The sequence below is a fragment of the Lutra lutra genome, chromosome 4, assembly GCF_902655055.1.
Source record: "Lutra lutra chromosome 4, mLutLut1.2, whole genome shotgun sequence".
In the NCBI taxonomy this organism is placed as follows: domain Eukaryota; kingdom Metazoa; phylum Chordata; class Mammalia; order Carnivora; family Mustelidae; genus Lutra; species Lutra lutra.
The window spans coordinates 121,801,941-121,824,417 of NC_062281.1; the positions used below are offsets into that span (position 1 = coordinate 121,801,941).

The following is a 22,477-nucleotide window of genomic DNA, read 5'->3' on the forward strand; positions in this document are numbered from 1 at the left end:
GTGTAAGAAAGTATGGATATTCCCTGAAAAGTTAAAATATAGAATTTCCATATGATCCAGTAATTGCGCTACTGCGTATTACCCAAAGAACACAAGAACAATGATTCAAAAGGATACATGCATCCCTATGTTTGTTGCAGTATTATTTACATAGCTAAATTATGGAAGCAGACCAAATGTCCAACAATAGATGAATGGGTAAAGAAGAGGCAGTATATTTATAATGGAATATTATTCAGCCATAAAAAGAATGAAATATTGCCATTGGCAATAATACGTATGCATCTTGAGAGTATAATGCTAAGTAAAATAAGCCAGAGAATGAGAAATACCATATGATTTCACACATATGTGGAAATAAAACAAATAAAGGGGAAAAAAAGAGACAAACCAAAAACAGACTCTTAACTATAGAGGAAAAACTAATGGTTAGCAGAGGGGAGGTGGGTGGGGATTGTGTGAAATAGGTGAAGGGGATTAAGAGTACTCTTATCTTGATGAGCACTAAGTAATATATGGAATTGCTGAATCACTATATTGTACACCTGACACTAATATAACACTGTATGTTTACTACATTGGAATTAAAATTTAAAAAATTAAGTAAAAATAAACATACATTAGTCAAGAAAAAAAATTCTAAAAAGCTCATTCAATTTTCATTGGCACTATATAATAGGGACCATATTTAAAATCTTAAAGCTCTCCACTGACAAATGAACTCAGGAATTCCCACTAGAAGAAAAATAGTTGAAATAAATCTTGCTTTATACAACTTCCCTTATATTTGTGCCAAGAATTTTCTATTTTTCCTGTGTGCTAAGGAAACTTAAGCCAACTGAGAGAGACATATAAAGAAGAGAGGCCAGCAAACCCCTCAAAGATGGGGAAGACAAAAGAAAGCTGTGGGAGTGTGTTTACTAAGATCTGACTATTGAGTAACTGTGGGCTTTCCCTCATTTCATCTCATCCTGAACTGAACATCCACATGTACGGTCTAGGCTGGTGATTCATGTTGCCTGAATTACTTCTACTTTCAATTTCAGTTTTAACACATGATTTAGATGGTAGAAATTTCTAACTTCCTTGGTTTTTTTTTAAGCTTTTATACGAGGAAGCTAGAAGGTGGAAGGAGCAAGTAAGCAAGCAGTGAGCAGCTGAGACTGTTCTGGAACCTGCTGTGCTACATAGGTAAGTGCATCTTCTTTTATATGCAACATGGTCCTGAACTTGACTTGATCTCTGATTGAAAGTGACAACTGAGGAATGGCAAGAGGGGCAGGTTGCCTTTTGTCTGACCCATGAGGGTCTTGGCTGTCTTTAGTTTTAGGGAAGCTCAGCTCTGCCATTTGAAACAGTACCAGATGCAAAGAAACAGCCAAGCACACCATGTCTCCCTGGATATGCTGCTTCGGGAACAATGTCAGCTCAGGACAGCAGAAACTAGAGTGGAAGGAGTCCCCATGGGAGCCTCCCTAATTTACTCTTACCAGGCTCTGTAGCAGGCATTAGAATTCATAGAACAAGACAGTGTCCATCAAGGAGCTTACAGGCAATGATAATCTAAAGAGATAGTTTCTTTCTGATCTTTCTATTAGTCAAACTTAAGAAAGCTTCAGATTGAGAGCTCTGTAAATCTCCATGTAGAAATAAATTTAGTTCCCACATCACTGATCTTTATTAGTTAAAAATAACTATGTTGTCAGTCTGTCTTGTCTCTGTCTCCTTGCCCCCTTCTGGTGTTTGTTGGTTTTTTCGTAGGAACATCAGAGTCACCTGTACTGGTTGTTAAATGTATAGAATCTGGGTTTAACAATTTCTTTGGATGATTCTTAAGCAGTTCAAATGTTGAAAGCCAGTCCTGAACAGGATCGAACGGTTGCGCTTTGCTCATTTGAAGTAAAAAGCTCTGTGGCTCATTCACAGCTAGGAAACTGCAGACCTGTTTTCATAAAGTTGTTCAGTTGTTCCTGCCACATCTCCCTCAGCTTCCTCTAATCTTCTCTGTAAGGAGGGGACTGTGCACTTTCAGGCATTACAACGTAGCTGTTCAAGGCTTCTGTTTTACCTGCACGTTCATTGCTCTCCACACTGAAGAATCAGACAGAAGGAGGTGGGACAGGAGCAGTGTGTCGGAACTTGCTCACTGTTCTGATCTGACAAAGAATTTATTTGTAGACCTTGTTTCTTAGAAATCTATAGTTTGTGGAGTGAGTTGAAATGCAGAGCCCAATGGACCAAATTGCTCAATGCAATTGTTGGTAGATAAATCTCCATTTATTCAACAAACATACACTGAAATCCTATTTTGTGCTACATGCTATGCTAAGATAAAAGCTTATGGTATCTAATATAGTTATCAAAATATCCTCCAGGTTGGACCTATAATTTTATCCACATTACCCCTATAATTATCTTTAAAATCTTAGGTTTAGCTAGGTAAGGCTCCTTGTTTAAGGGGCCATGAGCAGTAAATAATAGAGCTGGTGTTAGATGCTTTTTGAATATGTGACATATAAATATAAAACTGAATATTGGAGACATTTGAATATAATAGCATGTTTACATATTCTGATTATGAAAAACACATATTGTCAACCGAGAAAAGGAGGTAAAATTGAAGAAGAGCAAAGGCCTTTATTGGGGTCTCAGAATTGTAATTTGGGGAGCCAGATTCTAAAGTGACCAGAAAAGTGTCCTGCTCGTGTGGGAAAAGTATGGGGTTTTTATGAGAAAGAAGGAAGGGTCTTCTTATCTTCTTATTTAGATAAAGAAGAGAAGAGAAAAAACACTGATTTAATGCTGACTGGTGGAGCTCTTCTGATTACCATCTTATTGATGATGTTACTGGTGTTATCAAATGAAGCTGTCCCTAGTATGCATTAACTTTACTCTCCTCATATGATCCACATGTCAGTTGCTCTGCTGATATTTTATGAGCAATTGCTTGAAAACTGTTACCACTCTGGTCCAGTTAAAGAGCTCATTCTTTGGAAAAGAAAATGGAGCTTCAAAATGGAGTCTCTTATGTCAAAAATGTTATATAACTCCACAATATTAGAAAACCATTTTAATATAATGCAATCAAAAATATGTCAGGAGGGACGCCTGGGTGGCTCAGTTGGTTAAGCAGCTGCCTTCGGCTCAGGTCATGATCCCAGCGTCCTGGGATCAAGTCCCACATCAGGCTCCTTGCTCGTCAGGGAGCCTGCTTCTCCCTCTGCCTCTGCCTGCCATTCTGTCTGCCTGTGCTCGCTCTCTCTCCCTCTCTCTCTCTGACAAATAAATAAATAAAATCTTTAAAAAAAATATGTCAGGAGACCACAATTTTACCTTAAGTACTTAATTTTTTATATTAAAATTTAACTTAAAAAACATTTACAAGAAAATCTCAAATACTGTTCACCTAGATTTCTCGACTGGTGACATTTTGTTAGATTTGCTTTATCTCTCTAAATATATGTGTATGTCTCCCTATATAATATAAAATGATATTTGCATACATACACACACACACACACACACACATATATATAGTTATATATATAAATATATATAGTTTCCATTCATAGCAGTAATTTGCAGAAAAATTGACCATCTCAGCTAAGTACTTCATCATGTAGTATCTCTTAAGATTCAGGATGTTCTCCTGCCTTCCCTGCTTGAAAGGGAGGCTACATTCTTTAGACTGACCTCATTCCACTTACCACTCCCATTCCCAGTACTTGTCAACCTTCAGACAAAGATGAGCACAGAGTTCACAAGTTCACAGCTCTCTAATACTAGAGAGCACAATGTGATATGTGATTATGATGAGAAAGCTACGTAGGTTAACCTACTGATAAAGGAACTGACAGGATAATCAATGTCTTTGAGGAAGAATATTCTGCCCACTAAGTGGCTGCAGTAGCATATGACAGAGAAATGGATTATCCGGTTGTTGTTTTTTTTAAAAAAAAAGCTTTAAAAATTGTAATAAAAAATGTGTAACATAAAATTTACCATTTTAACCATTTTAAGAGTATAGTTCAGTGACACTAAGTACATTCTCACTGTTGTGCAACTATTACCACTATCTGTCCCCAGAGATTTTTTTCATCTCAAATGGAAACTCAGTACCCTTTGAACAGTAACTCCCTATTCCCCTGCCTTCTGTCCATGGTAAACACTATTCTACTTTCTGTCTCTATGCCTTTGACTATTTTAGGTACTTCTTATAAGTGAAATCATGAAATATTTGTCCTCTGTGTCTGGCTTATTTCACTGTAGAATAATGTCTTCAATGTTCATCAATGCTGTAACATGTATCAGAATTTCATTCTTTTTTACAGCTGAAAAATATTCCATTGTATGATTATTACACATTTGGTTGATCCATCCATCCCCTGATGGACATTTTCACTTCTTGGCTACTATGAATACTGCTGCTATGAATACTGGTGTACAAAATCTGTTTGAGTCCCTCCTTTAATTTTTAATTTTTTTAAATTTAGTTTTATTTTTTCAGTGTTCCAAGATTCATTGTTTATGTACCACACCCAGGGCTCCATGCAAAACGTGCCCTCCTTAATATCCCCCACCAGGCCAACCCATCCCCCGATCCTCTCCCCTCTAAAACCCTCTGTTTCTCAGAATCCATAGTCTCTCATGATTCATCTCCCCCTCCCAAGCCCTTCTTTCACTTTTCCTTTCCTTCTCCTAATGTCCTTATGTTATTCCTTATGTTCCACAAGTAAAACCATGTGATAATTGACTTTCTCTGCTTGATTTATTTCACTCAGCATAATCTCTTCCAGTCTCATCCATGTTGATACAAAAGTTGGGTATTCATTCTTCCTGATGGCTGAGTAATAATCCTAATAATCCATTATATATATGGACCACATCTTCTTTATTCATTTGTCTGTTCAAGGGCATCTTAGCTCTTTCCACAGTCTGGCAATTGTGGACACTGCTGCGTGAACATTGGGGTACATATGGACCTTCTTTTCACTACATCTGTATCTTTAGGGCAAGTACCCAGTAGTGCAATTATAGGGTCAAAGTGTAGCTCTATTTTTAATTTTTTGAGGAATCTCCACACTGTTTTCCAAAGTGGCTGCACCAACTTGCATTCCCACCAACAGTGTAAGAGGGTTCCCCTTTCTCCACATCCTCTCCAACATTTGTTGTTTCCTGTCTTGTTAATCTTTGCCATTCTAACTGGTATAAGGTGGTATCTCAATGCGGTTTTGATTTGAATCTCCCTGGTGGCTAATGATGATGAACATTTTTTCGTGTGTCTGCTAGCCATTTGTGTGTCTTCTTTGGAGAAATGTCTGTTCATGTCATCTGCCTATTTTTTGACATGATTTTCTGTTTTTTGGGTGTTGAGTTTGGAGTCCCTGCTTTTGATGTTTTTCTACATATGCCCTGATACAGAATTGCTGGATCAAATGGTATTCTATGATCGACTCTGGGGGGAACCAGCATAGTGTTTTCCACAGTGGTTGTAACATTTTCTGTGCCTACCAGCAATGCACAAGGGTTCCAATTTCTCTACATCCTGGTCAGTGCTAGTTGTTTGCTGTTTGTTTTTGTTTTCATTTTTTTAATAATAGCTATCCTAATAATGGGTGTGAAGTTGTACCTCACTATGGTTTTGACTTGTATTCTCATAATGATTAGTGATGTTGAACATCTTTTCATGTATCTATTGCATAAACGTATATCTTCTTGGGAGAAATGTCTGAGTCCTTTGCCCATTTTTGAATTGCATTGTTTTTGTTGTTATTACTGAGTTGGAAGAGTTCTTAAAGATTCTGGATATTAATCCCTTAACAGATATGTGATAAATCAGTTATCTTCTCTTATTCTGTGAGTTTCCTTGTTACTCTGTTGAGGGTGCTCTTTGATGCACAAAAATTATTAATGTTGATGAAGTCCTATTTACCATTTTTTCATATTTTGATCACGCCTTTGATGTCTTATCCAAAAATATCATTGTCAAATCCAGTACCACAAAGGTTTTCTCCTGTGATTGCTTCTATGAGTTTTTGTAGTTTCATCTCTTCTGTTTAAATCTTTGATATGTTTTGAGATAAATTTTATAAATGGTGTTAAAATAATGGTCCAACTTCATCCTGTTGCATGTGAATATCAAATTTCCCCAGTACCGCTTCTTGAAAACACTGTGCTTTCCCCACTGAATGATCTCAGCGGCTTGTCAAAAATCATTTGGCCATACATGGGAGGGTTTATTTCCGGTCTCTCTGTTCTATTCCATTAGTCAATATGCCTATCTTTATGCCAGTACCACACTATGACTGGACTAATTTTGTTTACATATCATTTTCCCGATTTACTTTAGTTGTGTTTCCCTTTAGCTTTTTGAGCATAGTTAAGAAAATTACTTTAGTCTTTGCCTAGAACATGCAATGCTTGTGTTTCTTCAGGGATATTTCCTGCCACATTTGTTTCCTTCCTTTGAATGGGCTGCATTTTCTTATTTCTCTGCATGCCTTGTGATTTTTGCTGTTTCTGTTGAAAACTGGTCATTTATAGAAACAGCAACCTTTTCCATTCTTTGTATACAGCTTTTGTACTAAGGAAGTCTTTGCTCATTAGCTGGGTCTTGGTCTTGAGCCTTAGGCTTAACCTAAGGAGAAACCTTAAAAGTCTTTTTAGGGCTTTTCTGAGCATGCATCCTACCTGAGCTTATGTGTGGCTTTTTCAATCTCCCCATATACTTGCTGCTTTTAAATGTCTTAATTACCCTCTGAAAATCTCCTTGGGGCCTTTGATGGTCTATTGTTTGTCTCTACCCTGAAAAGGGAAAAAATTCTATTTCTCGCAACACTGTTCTCCATACCTCACTTCTGGTCACCACATATATGGGCAATTTTCCGCAGTAAGTAATTCTGACACAAACAGTCTGAAGTTAGTGCATGCCCTACAAGGTAAGGGCACAGTCCCACAAGACTGGCCCCACTTCAGGTGCCAATCTCAATTCCAGCTTTCACCTGTGCTTCTGACTGGCTATGTTCTCCATCTGTACTCCACATTCAGTACTTTGCTAGAACAGCTTCCAGAACTCATGAAAAACAGTTTACTCACTAGACTACTGGTTAATAAGAAAGAAAGAAAAAAGAGGATATAACCCCAGAACAGCAAGATAAAAGAGATGTGTAGGACAAGGTATCAAAAAAAGTAGCTTCCATCCTCTCATCCTTTCTCTGGGCACACCACCCTCTGAGCACATGCACATGTTCACCAACCCAGAAGCTCTTTAAACTCCTTCAGTTAAGGTTTCTAATGTAGTCCTCATTAAATAGGCATGATTGAGTAAATCATTGGCCTTGGGTGACTAACTCAACCTGCAGCTTTTCTCTCTGCCCCAGGGGTGGGATATGAGGCTGAACTCTAATCACATGGTTGGTTCCCTTGGAAACCAGTCTTCACTCTGTGGTCATCCAGTGTATCTTCCAAAATCACCTCATTAACATAAACTCGGGTGTGTTTGAAAGGTGTTATGTTTCATAGAAGACACTTCTTTCACCTTCTTTATTCTGGAACTACTTTAGGACCTATTTTAGGAAACAAGGACAAAAAACAAATATTAAAACAAAAGATACTTCCATTACCTTCATCACTTGGGAAATTAAATATGTTTTGGAAGCTATGTATCAGGAGCCCAGAAAAAGACCAAATACGTACTTCTTATATTAAATCACAAAATCACACACTCATAATCTTTTGCCAGAGGTGTCTGCAAGTCAGTCTCCCTGCAGCTTTCCCAAGCAATACCCCTTGCTTCTCCCTGTCTGAGATCTGAATCTGAGATCTGAAAGACCCGTCCTTCAGGCAGCTCAGACAGATTAGAACTTCATAAACAGTCTGCTCTGCTCCATCCAGTCTAAAGGAGGCATGTGGGAACTGAACTACTGCCTAAGATGGTCTGTTTTTGTTTATTGTTTTTATTTATTTGAGAGACAGAGAATGACTGAGGCGTGGGGGTAGGTGCAGAGGGAGAGAGAGAAGCAGACTCCCTGTTGAGCAGGCAGCTGAACACAGGGCTTGATGACAGGACACTGTAATCATGATCCAAGATGAAGGCAGACACTTAACTGACTGAGCCACCCAGGTGCTTCAAAGATGGTCTATTTGATGTCTTCACTGGTAATTTCTTGCCCCAGGCATCTGCAGATCCATGGTCTGCAGTTCATGAGCAATACCCATGAAAAACAATGCCAGTGCTTCTTTCCATCTGATATCTAAGTTATGTCACTATATCCCTGGCCCCTTCCCCTGTCTGGGCTCCATGTGTGAGATAAAACAGAGACCTGAAGAGGTAAACTCCATATAGGTCAGAACACTGTGAACAAGGTCTGCTCTGTTCCCTCTGGGTCAAAGGAGAAAAGTGGGAACTGGTTTACCACCTACTCCAGACCAAGACTAATACCACACCAGGGAGTACGTGGGCCAAGGAAAGGAAAAATACCACAGAATTTCCTACCATTTTTAATATGGCTTTTCCTTCACTGAGTGTTTGCTTCGTTGCTTTAGATATTTGACTCTTTTTGCAGAACTACTGTAAAATTATTGTAGCCAATATTTTGTTTATTTTTTATATGTCCTCAGGGAAATAAGAGCTTAGAACTTCCTAGCTTGCCATTTTCCTCTGTTGTCTAGGCTTAACACTGGCTTTATGTCTTATTCAGCTTTTGTTAGACTCATTTATCTTTTTTGTAAAGTGGGTACAAGGGGTACAATAATTTCTAACTTGTAGGGTCTTATAAGTATCAATGAGGCTGAGTATGTAAGGTATGTTTCACAGGGCCTGGTATATTGTAGGCCCTCAGTGACAGTAACAATTGCTTGAATTTTATTATTACTATTGAAGCAAAACTTTGGAGAATAACAATACTCCATGTTTCTTCACTAATATCATCACAAATTTGGGGGAGTAATAGGGGAAGCCCTCTGCAGTCTGCTAACTCTAGATTACATTTTGTCTAATAGAAAGTACAGAAGTTTCACCTAGTCCTAAACTGATGGGTGCTTTGGATAACTCCAAGTCAGAGATGACTTTGTAATCTTATTTCTACTAGGAGGCTTTTTTAGGTTGGCAGGTTGCCATGGCATCTGGACCCCATATGACGGCCCCCATTTGTCTGGTGGAAAACAACAATATGCAGCTGTCAGTGAACCAGACAGCTATACAGATTCTTGAAAGGATTTCTCAACCAGTAGTGGTGGTGGCCATTGTAGGACTGTATCGTACCGGCAAATCCTACTTGATGAACCGTCTTGCGGGACAGAACCGAGGTGAGTGTTGTACTCAGCCTGGGGCCAACTGGTTACCTCTAGCTGTATCTCTTATGCCTTTAGTTTTTTCCCCTGGTCACAAGAAAGGAGAACCAAACTCCTCACTATCAACCAACCTTCTGATTCTAATTCTCACCACTAAATTACTCTTAATGTAATCTGTTATCATGCTGTTTTACTACTATTAAGGAAAATCTCCCCTGCTAATGCTCAGGATCCTACCTTCTTTAACCTGATCGAGTACTGGGCTCTTATAATTGCATCTCTTCTCCCTTAGAACACATTTACTTTTTTATGGGATATTCTCATCAACATATAAAGATGTTTGAATACCTATTGAGGGATAGAAATGGAAAAATGTTCACCTTAAGCCCAGAAGGTTGACCTATAGCCTGCATAGTTCCTATAAGGATCAAATATGTGCTGGCTGCTACATTCTTGAAGAGTCTCAGGACTACCTGTATACCTCACCAATAGCTGCTATTGAACTGAATAAGAAGCACCAGAGAAATCTTGCAAAAGTTGTTTATGAATAGGAATTTGAAGATACATTTATGATCTAATACCCCTGCACATCCCCTTCCTCTTGAGTTGTAAGCATATAACCACCAGCTTCATACAGAAAAAGTGTAGCTCTTTTGCCAATGGGTCTTGTCCCCATGCTACTTGAATAAACTTACTAAGTTGCACTATGAAATATCTCAAGAATTCTTTCTTGACCGTTGTGCTCAAGGACCCCAGGACATCTATCATCTTAAAATTCCTTCCTGGATTTCACATCCTATTGTAGTTGACAACCTTCCTCCCCATTTTTTTAATCATTTGGAAAAAATATGATCTCAGTTTCCTTTTTCTACTTTTTCTTTTCCCATGTTTCTCTTTAATTCACTGTTCTCTGACTTTGTGCCTCAACATTCTCTCAAAATTCTCATTGATGGTTATCAATGATTTCCATTTTTCAAATTTATTTTTCCTTCAATAATGGCTCTTTTCCTCCATCTTGAGCACTTGCCTGGCATCACTGCCCTCCTTGAATCAGAAGACACAAAGTGGGACATCCTTAAGGAATTTGAGAAAGAGCCATCTTGTATACTAGGGTACTTATTTACATTCCAGAAAGTCTGACTTTGTACCCTCTGGTTGCTTGGATGAATCTCCTGTCACTGTATGTTGCCTTCTCCCCTCCCCTTGCAGGTTTCCCTCTGGGCTCTACAGTGCAGTCTAAAACCAAGGGCATCTGGATATGGTGTGTGCCTCACCCCTGCAAGCCAAACCACACCCTGGTCCTTCTGGATACCGAGGGCCTAGGTGATGTGGAAAAGGTAAGGAGACAGTCACAGGTAAACCCTTTTTATTGCAGATTTGCTCCTTACTTCTTCATGATATTTTTGTAATTTAACTGCTGTGATCTATTTGCAAAATCTAGAAATCCAATTATAATAAATAAGACATTCTGGTTTCTTTGAAGTTCACTTCTAGGTAAGATATGGTATATTAGATAAAATCTTTTATTTCTTGATACTGGTTGAATCATTTGAATTATTTGATAAATATTTTTTAAAAACTTATTTATTTATTTGAGAGATAGTGAGATAGATTAAGACTGTGAGTCATTGGAGGGGCTGAGCGAGAGAGAGAGAGAATCTCAAGTAGACTCCCTGCTGAACACAGACCCTGATGTAGGGTTTGATCTCGTGACCTGCAGATCATGAGCTGAGCTGAAACCAAGAGTCAGATGCTCAACTGACTGAACCACCAAGGGGCTCTGAAGTATTTGATTAAATTTAAGAAATAATTATTGAATAGTTAAGTTTAAGTCTCCTGGCTTACTACTTTAGATGACAGTCACCACAATAAAGGTCCTACCCTCAACACATCTTCAGTCCAGCTAAGAAGACCACACATATGCAGTCAGATTTAATAAAATTTGACTGGGAAAGAAGCAAGTTGGAGAGAGGAAAAAGTTGTATCACAATGCAATTGTTGACTTCTGTCACATCCATGGGAGTTCTCTTGCTGGGATGCTCTTTATCCTGAGTTGGGACAAGGGTGCAGATAAATCATGGAAAGGCTACTCTGGAAGCCTTTCTAATTAACAGAATGGCACCTTTAAGTTGTCTTCCATCAACACTCCCACTAGCTCGGGGAATCAGTCCTTCAATTTTACAAAGTGATATGGGTAGCACACCATAGTCTGTACCACACATGTTAAGCATAAGGGTGCCTTGGTGGGAAAGAGGAGAAATATCAACTCCATCCTAGGAGAAGAAATATTTCTGATTTATCTTCCAGATGAAGTGTGTATTAGAGGTGTGGAGTTAAGAGATTGTGTTTACATTTCTTATGGTGAAGTTCATCATCTACCCAAAGAGCATTATGAAAGGCTTTGAGATACCTCTGAATGTGCTGGTTCTATATAAGCAAGTGTTTGGGGGCACCAGATCTGGCAGAGTTGGTACACTAAATGACGCTCAGTTTTGGCTTAGGTATGACCTTGGGGTGGTGAGATTCAGCCCCACCCAGCTCCACACTCATGGCAGAGTCTACTCTACTTCAAGACTCTCTCCTTCCCCTCCCCACCCTGGCTCTCTTTCTCCCAAATAGGTAAATAAATTTTTGAACAACAACAACAGCAACGACAGCATGTGTTTGCCCTATAACAAACATTTTCAGATGAATTTTTTTTTTTAACTTGCTACTAATGGGTGAAATGAATGATTACTCCTTTTGTGCCTTACATTGAGACTTACTTGGAAATGGTATTTAAATTTCTGTAGCTCTCCATTTATTCCAAAAGAGGAGTTAGAAATTCTCTATTTCTTTTTCTATTAACTTTTAATTTGTGGAAATCAGTATGGTGGTTTCTCAAGAAGTTAAAAGTAGAAATACCGTATGTTCCAATAATTCCACTACTATTTACCAAAAGAAGAGGAAAACACTAATCCAAAAAGGTATATGCACCCCTATGTTTACTGCAGCATTATTTACAATAGCCAAGATATGGAAACAACCTAAGAGTCCATTAGTAGACAAATGGATAAGGAAGATATGGTATAAATACACAATGGAGGGGCGCCTGGGTGGCTCAGTGGGTTAAGCCGCTGCCTTCGGCTCAGGTCATGATCTCAGGGTCCTGGGATCGAGTCCCACATTGGGTTCTCTGCTCAGCGGAGATCCTGCTTCCCTCTCTCTCTCTCTGCCTGCCTCTCCATCTACTTGTGATCTCTCTCTATCAAATAAATAAATAAAATCTTAAAAAAAAATACACAATGGAATATTACGAAGACATAAAAAAGGATGAGATTGTGCCATTTCCAACAGCATGGAGAGACCTAGAGAGTATTATGCTAAGTGAAATAAGTCAGACTGAGAAAGACAAATACCTCATGATTTCACTCATATGTGGAATCAAAGACCCACAAACACACACATACATTAATACACATGTATTAAGAAATAACATGCACATGAGACATGCTGAGAATGAAGTATGTGTTTCTTCATGTCTGTATTTGACCAGTTCTTGAACATTCAGCTCAAGACTTCCAGTAAGCCTTCATAACATATACTCTTTCTCCAAGTTCCACAGTTCCGGCCTTCCTTGATAAGATTTTAAATCTTCATTTCTATTACAGCTATAGGTTCCACTGCTTATGGACATTACTAAAATATAAGATTACTAATATCTTTATAGGTATTGTCATCTTTATTACAGTCATTGTTATGGATATTTGTCACCACTTTAAAACAGTCACCGTGAAAGTAACTATTGCCATTTTCAAGTTTGTTTCTTAAATAAAAAAGCAGTGGGATACATTCAGTAGCTTCCTATAATTATTTGTGGAATTTAGTTGAATATAATTTGAATCCCCAGTTATAGCAACTTTGGTATATTTTATATAGCTCTACATAGAATGAATAAATGCTAACACTCACCATTGCACCACAGGTACTGTACTAGTTTTTCTATATATGTTACTTTATCCAATTGAGGAAAAAGAAACCTCTGCAATATTGAAATCTCTTTATATATGGAAGACTCACAATCACAAAAAAATGTCTTTGTAATTGTCAAAGTTGATATCTGTATATATGTCTGTCTTCAAACTTATTTCTTTGCATGGCAAGTATGTTAGCTAAAGTAATAAAAGACTGATAGAAGAAGTGTCTGAATGAATTTCTAAAGACTAAACTCCTAAAACTCTTGCTCAATGTGCTTTCTAGGGTGACCCTAAGAATGACTCGTGGATCTTTGCACTGGCTGTGCTTCTGTGCAGCACCTTTGTCTACAACAGCATGGGCACCATCAACCACCAGGCCCTGGAGCAGCTGCAGTATCCTTCCAGGGACCAAACCACCCATCTCATTATGTTGATGGGAATAGAGTTCTAGTTAGTTTCTCCTTCCCTTTCACTTAGCTGCCTTTGGTGGAGCAGGCCAAGGAGAGAGTTTATAATAATTTTTTGTTAGAGAAAAGTGGGAATGATGAATGGGAACTTGCTTTTCCTTAACTTGAGTCCTAGTTATGTGACAGAGCTCACAGAACTAATCAGGGCAAAGTCCTCCCCAGAAAAGGATGGAATACAAGATTCCACTGAGTTTGTGAGTTTCTTTCCAGACTTTATCTGGGCTGTACGGGATTTTACCCTGGAGCTGAAGTTAAATGATCATCCTATCACAGAAGATGATTACCTGGAGAATGCCTTAAAGCTGATACCAGGTATTAGAACAAGGCCTGGGCAGTGGGTGGTTCAATAGAGGGTGGGAGCTGCTGAACACAGTCCCTTATCTTTGGGATGGCATTTATATTCGAAACTAGATTGAAGTCTGTTGAAATGGTGACTTGAGCTTAGATTGAAAAGCAGAGCCTAGGCCAGAATGAAATTATTCAAAACTGATCTGTTCTTTAAACAATGGCTAATGTAGCTACCAGATTTCACTGGGTGCTTCAACTTTCCAAAGACCAGATACATGTTCCTTACTTTGGCTTCTGTGTTGAAGAAAACAACTGACAGTAACACATTAGGCATGAAATTATATGGAAAATCAACATATTACTATACATAGAATATATTTCAATAAAAATATATTTTACAGTTAGATATTAATCTTCTCAAAGAAGGATATAATTTTCTAATACCTGCATAGATATATCGCATACAAAAATGACTATGTGTTCTAAATAAACCCGAAGAAGTATGTCTTTTCAATCTATACCTTTTCGATATTTCTGATAATTATCAGAACATTCATTTTACTGTATATATCATAGTTTTCTCTTAATTCCCATATATTTGTCCATGTTATAATTTTGAAATAATAAATTATCTTAATGGGTTACATTTACAATGGTATAGATCTCATTAAACCTTGAGAGAAAGATCAATTCTGATTTACTCATTCTTGCTTTCAGTTTTCTACTTAGAGTTTCTGAAAACATTTAATGAGAAACTTGCGAGGCACAAGAGCAACGCTATTAAATCAAATCTAGTCCTTTACCTCACGGAGTTTGCAGAGTAGCGGTGGCATCCTAAAATTACATTTTAGTTACATTTACTCTTCGGAGGTTTTTGTGAAATAAAATAGCTAACATTGGGCAAATTATTTCTAGCATCAAAGAAGTTTTCCTTCAATAACCAGAGTGTTCGAATATGCTTAATACTATTGTTCCTAAAACTGCTCCATTATCCCTTGATTGTGGCACTTGGTCCGAAGCTCAGTTCCTACATTAGACCAAGAAGTTCCATTTGACTCTTGGATTTTTTTTTTTTGCCATTCATTCAGTAAACATCTAATGAACAACTCTTCCACCATTTTCAAGTCTGGAGTTCTAAGCCATAGGTTTTAATTACCTGGACTGATGTCTCCCCTAATTTCTTTCCAAAATGCTCCCACTGGTATGAGTTTGCTGTTCAAGAAAGTATTGAATGTCTGTGTTAAAGGTGTTTCAAGCACAGGAGACAGAAAAGAATCAAAATCCCAGTCATAAAAACCATTAGCTCCCTTGTCTCAAGACTGTTCCCAAGGTAATCTGTTGTTCCTATCCCTCAGGCAACAACTCCAGAATCCAAGCATCCAATCTACCCAGAGAGTGCATCAGGCATTTCTTTCCAAAACGGAAGTGTTTTGTCTTTGACCGGCCAGTAAATGAAACAAAACTCCTAGCTAATATTGAGAATATATCTGAACATCAACTGGATCCTAAATTCCTGACACAAGCAAACAATTTTTGTTCTTACATCCTCACCCAGGCAAGGACCAAGACTCTCAGAGAGGGAGTCACAATCACTGGAAATCGTGAGTCTCCTTTTCCCATTTCTGTGGGGCCTAATATCAGCATTTTTGTTTGATTCTATATGGAATTCCAGGTATACATACATTCTCACTCCATGAAGAGATGTGTTTATTTTATAATTATCTCACTTTTAGGAGTTTACAAATTCCTCTCCAAAACTGCACACTTTGTCACTGATATATGTGTCATTGACTTATCTGAAAAAAAAAAATCCTCCACTGATCAGAAAAAAATCACTAACTTGATATAAAAACAGAATATATTCCCTTTTTCCTAAAAGAAGTCACATCTGATAAGTTTTATTTGTAAAAATATATATATAAGAAAACATTTTGGGAGTTTAGAGCAGTACAAAAATAAATAGTATCCAATAAATTGGTGAAAATCCATTGGGAGCTTCAGAATTTAGAACAAATATAATCTGATTTATCCTTCTCCATCTGTATACATATATAATTTATTTTGCTTTTAATTTTTTAATCAGAAATTATGTTTTCCAGATACCTTTTAGTATGTTAAAGGTAAATTTTTAATTTTTTTAACCATGTGACCTGCAGACCATAAAAATTTAGAGTCAACAGGAAAACAAAGATGAAGATAGAAGGAGGCAGGGCTGTGTGGCTGAGGGTGGGGTGAAGAGGGTGGTGGGTATGAGTACACGTGACTTCAGAAATGTAGTCTCAGAATCTGGAATCCTATGGGGTAATAATTTGATCTTTATCCTTTCAATATCCTGGTTCATTCAGGGCTGAAGACTCTGGTGGTGACCTATGTGGATACCATCAATACTGGAGCAGTGCCTTGTTTGGAGAATGCAGTGACAACTCTAGCCCAGCTTGAGAACTCTGAGGCCGTGCAGAAGGCAGCCAACCACTACAGTGAGCAGATGTCCCAGCGACTGACCCTCCCCACAGACACGCTCCAGGAGCTGCTGGATGTGCATGCAGACTGTGAGAGGGAAGCCATTGCAGTGTTCATGAAGCATTCCTTCAAGGATGACAAGCAGGATTTCCAGAAAACTCTTGTGGTAATGTGTCTTAATATTTATTCTTCAGGACCCTTCCTTTTGAAGAATGAAGCCTAGAAGTGCTTTTATTGACCCATGGCTCATCTCTTACTCAAGGATAAAGAAATCTGGATTCTTATGTGAATGAAAGAGAGTTTCAAAGGACTACATTTCTTTGTTTTTTTTACTCCCCAAACTGAAGCACGTTATCTAGTAATCTCTCTGATCTCTGAAGTAAATCAATATAGATATCCTCCTGATCTTTTAATACATCAATGAATTCCAAGCCTGCCCACAACACCCAAAAGTCATTCCTAAGCATGGTTGCTTTCTGGAACATACTCCCATTGTCACGAAGCAGATTTTCTCTTATCAGATGCTCATTCCAGGTCATTTTCAACTTATATTGCTCCTTGTTGTATCACTGTATCATTGACGATGAAATCACTGAATGCTCCAGTGGCAAGGAGCCCCAGAGATTAGGCAATACAACTCCAACATTTCAGAAGAACCAGGAAGTTTAAGAAACTTGCCCAGAGTCTTGCAGAGAGCATTCAAGGTTGTGAGTAAATCAAGTCTTGTGATTCCTGTTTTATTCCATGTCCTTCTCCAGAAGAACACTTTTCTCATGAGGACCACAGTTAGACCAATCCTTCTACCAGATTCTTTGGAATGGTATTGTTTCTGTTCCTTTCTTCAGGTGACATCTCTCTACTTTCCCCTTGTAGGAACTCATAAAGGATAAGAAAGAGCATTTCGTGCAGCAGAATGAAGAGGCATCCCTTAAATACTGCCAGTCCAGGCTTGATGAGATGTCACAGGTCCTAATGGAAAGTATTTCAGCAGGAACTTTCTCTGTTCCTGGAGGATACAAGCTCTACAGGGAAGCAAAAGAAAGTATTGAACGGAAATATTCACAAGTGCCCAGGAAAGGAGTGAAGGTGAGGAATAGGGGAGCATGGGGAGCCTACATAATAGAGTCTAAGGGGTCTCCAAATAATCTGAGAGCACAGCCCCTGTTGTGGGTGACAACAGCATGGGGATATCATGACAGTTTTAGCTTCTGAGGTCCACTATTTGCTATTTACTCCTGAGAAGAGTGGAAATGCCTATTCCCCCCAAAAAGAGCATGGATTTCTGAAATCCACAAGAGACGGAACAGAAATTACTCATTTCTTCATCCAACAACACAGCATTGACTATGCCAAGTGCTGACAATTTACAAGTTAGAGTCATTGTACTTAAGTATGATCAAAAGTAAGAGAGGAAGTCAAATACACAAACAACTGCATACAAAATTATAACACATATCAACCTGTGATGATGGTCTCCATATGGTGCACTGTTATGCAGCCATAGAAAGGATGTGATCGTGCCATCTGAGACAACATAGATGGACCTAAAGGATATTATGCTAAGTGAAATAAGTCAGACTGAGAAAGAGATATACTATATGATTTCACTCATAAGTGGAATATTAAAACATACACACACAAATGAATAAGCAAACAAAAAGAATCAGACCAATAAACACAGAGAACAAACAGGTGGTTGCCAAGGGGAAGGGGTTGGTAGAATGGACAAAATGGGTGAAGGGTAGTGAGAGATACAGGTTTCCAGTTATGGAATGAATAAGTCATGAGAATGAAATGCACAGCATAAGGAATACAATCAACAAATTGTGATAGTGATATAGTGAGCTGGATGGTGGCTGCACTTGTGGTGAACATAGCATAGTGTGAGAACTTTAGAACCACAATGTTGTACACCCCAAACTAATATAATATTGTGCGTCAACTATACTCAAATTTTAAAAAGTATAATAGTAAAGAAATAAATAAGAAAAAATGGGCTACATAGGTTGAGGTACAAACATAATAATAAATAATAATGCAACTAATATATATTGGACTCTTATTTCTTATAGGCATAATGTAAAGCTGTTTCCCTAGACTCTTAAGTTTAATCCTTCAAACAACATTAGAAATGTCTATATTTATTGTCAACATTTTATAGATCTGAACTGAGAGGCACTGGCAGGTTAAAATAACTTGCCTAAAGTTAAAGCCAGCAAATGACCGAGGAGAGCAACAGTACAAATTAGAGGCAACATTTCCTAGTGAGAAGCCAAATATATCAAAGAATCAGAGACTGTGGATTTATAGAACTGAACATATTTCTGACTGGTTGGAACCTAGAGTAGGTAGAAGGAAGTAGCAGGAAGGGAGGGAGACAGGAAGCAAGAGCTATGGAGAGTCTCTGGTCACACTAAGGAGCTTGGACACCTTGTAGGGAGCAACTGTAGAATTTTAAGCATGAAGCAAAAACTATATGGACATACTTGTTTTTGCAGCACTAATCTCCATAGTGGAACTCTAAGGTCTTTGCTTCTTGGTTCCTCAGGCGAATGAGGTCCTCCAGAGCTTTCTGCAGTCACAGGCTTCAATAGAGGAATCCATCTGGCAGGCAGATAAAGCCCTCACTGATGGGGAGAAGGCCATAGCAGGTATGGGGCAGGGCTTGGCTCACAATGGGCTGGGTATAGCCCTCGGGCAGGTGTGAGGGCAAAACAAGGAGCTCCCTCTTCTTGGAACAACTCTGCTAAGTCTAAAAACGAGGAAAGTTATGATTGCATGTCAACTAGACAGGGACTTTCCCAAAATATTCTGAAATGTGGTTCCGATGGTGAGGACATGAAGAATTCAGAGATTTTCCACCTTCTCTTCCAATTTGGTTTTGTCTCTGAACTTAGAAAGATAGATATCAATCCTTGCTTAATTTTCTTCCCTCTCTAAACTTTCCTTGGGGCAGAGGAGCGGCTCAGCAAGGAGGCAGCTGAGAGAGAACAGGAGATGCTAAAACAGAAACTACTGGAGCAGCAACAGCAGATGGAGGCGCAACAGAGGAGTCTCCAGGAAAACATAGTCCAACTGGAAGAGAAGATGAAGAAGGAGAGAGAAAACCTAATTAAAGAACAGAATATGATTTTGGATCATAAGCTGAAGGTAAGTCTGCCCATGGCCTTGGTAATGCTTGGCAGTCCTTCTTCTGGTACCTCAGGAAAGGATGGGTGAAGGTTACAGGTATGGAGCTCATAGAAGGAAGCACCATTGCCATTAAATGCTTGTAACTTATTAAAACCTTGAGTCCTTTGAATTCTTCTCCCTCTCCCTACCCTTCTGCCTCTCTCTCCTCTCCTCTTCCTCCTCCTCATCCTCTTCCTGCCCTTTCCCCTCCTCCTTCTCCTTCTTTTCTAAAAAAGGCTTTGAATTCCACTCTAAATATGTAGACTCTAGAGAGTTGAGGATGTGTATGACACCTCCAAGCTCTTGGAGAATATAGATAGCATTTGAATTGCTATTTTGGGGATTTTAAAATGGTTTCATGAGGCTTGAGTAAATAGATATTCCAACCATATGTATTTTTTTTTAATTAACCAATTTTTTTCCAAGTTTAAGAGTCTTTTATGGTTTGTCTCCCTCTCTGGTTTCATAGTTTTATTTTTTCCTCTCTTCCCCTATGGTCCTCTGCCTTGTTTCTTAAATTCTGAAGATCCATATGTATTTAATACAAGCAGCAAGTGGTATGCTTTATCAAGATCACTGACAATTATCAGAAACTCTATGGCTGCCCAAAGACTGTAAGATAGATCTATGCTGACATTTAACTATCAGAAATGTACAGACTTAAAAACACAGGGAAGTGACAGCTTCTAAATTTGCTATATTGTCTCCAGGTGTGGGTGGTTTACTCAAGTTATCAGATGGCATAGGGAGGAATTCTCTCATTATCTTTCAAGACATGTTTATGATAGATTTCTAGAAGAGCTTATAAGTTCCCATCATTTCTACTATTTGGGTGACCATACCAACCCAAGTGGGACGGGACTGAGTGTGATCAAACCAAGGCTACCTTCCAACTGTTATTTGTTTGTTTGTTTGTTTGTTTGTTTTTTTATGGAAATATGTTACCTTTGTCCTCGTACCAGGCTTAGCATCCTGGAAAACCTTAATGATGTGTGAATTTCAGTAAGTTTTTAAATTATGTTTCTTCTCAATGTTTAGGTCCAAGTCAGGAAATATTCCTCAATACAAAATTCTCCATTCTAGATTTAGCAGAAACAATTTTAGGACTAAAATAAAGATAGTTTGACCACATTTTTATATATGAAGTACAATTCTTGAAAAAATATGGTAATTTAAAAATTTTACTTCTCACTTTCTGTTTAGGTCCAACGTGATCTGCTCAATGAAGGATTTAGAAAGAAATCTGAAGAGATGAATGAAGAGATAAAGCAGTTGAAATCTAGGGTTGAAGCTACTAAAAATAATGATACTCCCTGGTTTTCACAAGTCTTGGAGAAATTTGGCAATGAGATTGTTTCAATATTTACTTCTCCTGTTAGAATGTTAGATAATATTGTGCATGGTGTGACCTCATTACTTAAAAAGAATTAGCTCTCCTTTTAAAGAAATTAAAGAATGTGGCTATATATTGTGACCTAATTTTTTTACCTAAAACCTAATATGTTTTTCACTTTTATTCATCAAAGTTTTAAATATAAAAAGTGCTTGGGGGGGGGCTGCCTGGGTGGCTCAGTGGGTTAAGCCTCTGTCTTCAGCTCAGGTCATGATCTCAGGGTCCTGGGATCGAGTCCCACATCAGGCTCTCTGCTAGGCAGGGAGCCTGCTTCCTCCTCTCTCTCTCCCTCTCTCTCTCTCTACTTGTGATCTCTCTCTGTCAAATAAATAAAATCTTTTTTAAAAAAAGTGCTTGGGGTGCCTGGGTGGCTCAGTGGGTTAAGCCTCTGCCTTCAGTTCAGTTCATGATCTCAAGGTCCTGGGATCAAGCCCCACAACAGGCTCTCTGCTCAGCAGGGAGCATGCTTCCCCCTCTCTCTGCCTGCCTACTTGTGATCTCTCTCTCTCTCTCTGTCAAATAAATAAATAAAAATCTTTAAAAAAATATAAAAAGTGTCTACAAGAGGATATTAATGCCTGGCCCACATTAGGTAGAATAAACCCATGTACAGTTTGATATAGCATGTTAACTTTCAGGAAATTTAGGGCACCTGGGTGGCTCAGTGGGTTAAAGCCTCTCTGCCTTTGGGTCAGGTCGTGATCCCAGGGTCCTGGGATCGAGCCCCGCATCAGGCTTTCTGCTCGGCAGGGAGTCTCCTTCCTCCTCTCTCTCTCTCTCTGCCTGCCTCTCTGCCTACTTGTGATCTCTGTCAAATAAATAAAATCTTTAAACAAAAACTTTTAGGAAATTTATATGTGCAAAATTGTAAATATTTATAAAATCCACTGAGGCATCACTTTAAATAATGAAAGATTGCTTGATTTGATTGTTTAAGTAACTATCTATATAAATTGGTAATATAAATTGAACATGGGCCAGTATGAACACTGGAATACTATGTAGCCAATAAATAAATTGACAGCAGAGCTCTATTTGTACAAATATAGGAAATCTTGAAACTATATTACAAAGCAAAGAAATAAGGAATAAAACAGTGTGTATAATGTGTTCACTGTAAAAAAATTATTATGTGCAATCATACCTATCTATGTACACATGAAATACCTCTGGAAAATTTGTTGAAACTAGTATTATTGGTTCCTTCTGAGAAGAACGGAATGGCATCAGGGGTAGGAGGAACACAGCCTCTTCATTATATAATCTTACCTTTTGACTTTTATAGAGAAATCTTGAATTACCATTTTATAATAACAGAAAATATGGAGTAGAATGCCAATAATGATAATCATAAAAAGAATATAAAATTGGCTATGAGATAATGAAATTGTTCACTATTTCTAGAAAGGACATTAGCCTACTCAATGAGGGAGTCTAAGACTAAGATCAAA

The 22,477-nt window shown here is 38.3% G+C and overlaps 1 protein-coding gene across 4 annotated transcripts; it reads left to right on the plus strand.

The window, feature by feature from the left end:
• The first annotated feature begins 913 nt into the window (after positions 1-913).
• LOC125098751 (guanylate-binding protein 6-like) lies at positions 914-21,099 on the plus strand. Of its 4 annotated transcripts, none has more exons than XM_047727829.1 (12): positions 914-990; positions 1,103-1,191; positions 9,090-9,306; positions 10,501-10,628; positions 13,531-13,640; positions 13,830-14,026; positions 15,358-15,603; positions 16,348-16,628; positions 17,336-17,548; positions 19,011-19,113; positions 19,419-19,612; positions 20,837-21,099. In XM_047727829.1, the coding sequence occupies exons 3-12, from the start codon at positions 9,117-9,119 to the stop codon at positions 21,062-21,064; spliced, it is 1,890 nt and encodes a 629-aa protein (XP_047583785.1). In that variant the 5' UTR covers positions 914-990; positions 1,103-1,191; positions 9,090-9,116; the 3' UTR covers positions 21,065-21,099. The 4 variants fall into 4 exon arrangements, with proteins under 4 accessions (XP_047583785.1, XP_047583783.1, XP_047583782.1 ...); XM_047727827.1 differs by having other exon boundaries at positions 916-990; positions 9,087-9,306; XM_047727826.1 differs by lacking the exon at positions 914-990 and having other exon boundaries at positions 1,049-1,191; positions 9,087-9,306.
• Positions 21,100-22,477: the final 1,378 nt, after the last annotated feature.

Excerpts from the sequence above, each read along its gene's own strand:
- LOC125098751 (XM_047727829.1), top strand. The coding sequence starts at position 9,117 with ATGGCATCTGGACCCCATATGACGGCCCCCATTTGTCTGGTGGAAAAC. Across the intron at positions 10,629-13,530 it reads GCCTAGGTGATGTGGAAAAG|GGTGACCCTAAGAATGACTC; the intron begins GTAAGGAGACAG and ends TGTGCTTTCTAG. Across the intron at positions 16,629-17,335 it reads ATTTCCAGAAAACTCTTGTG|GAACTCATAAAGGATAAGAA; the intron begins GTAATGTGTCTT and ends TTCCCCTTGTAG.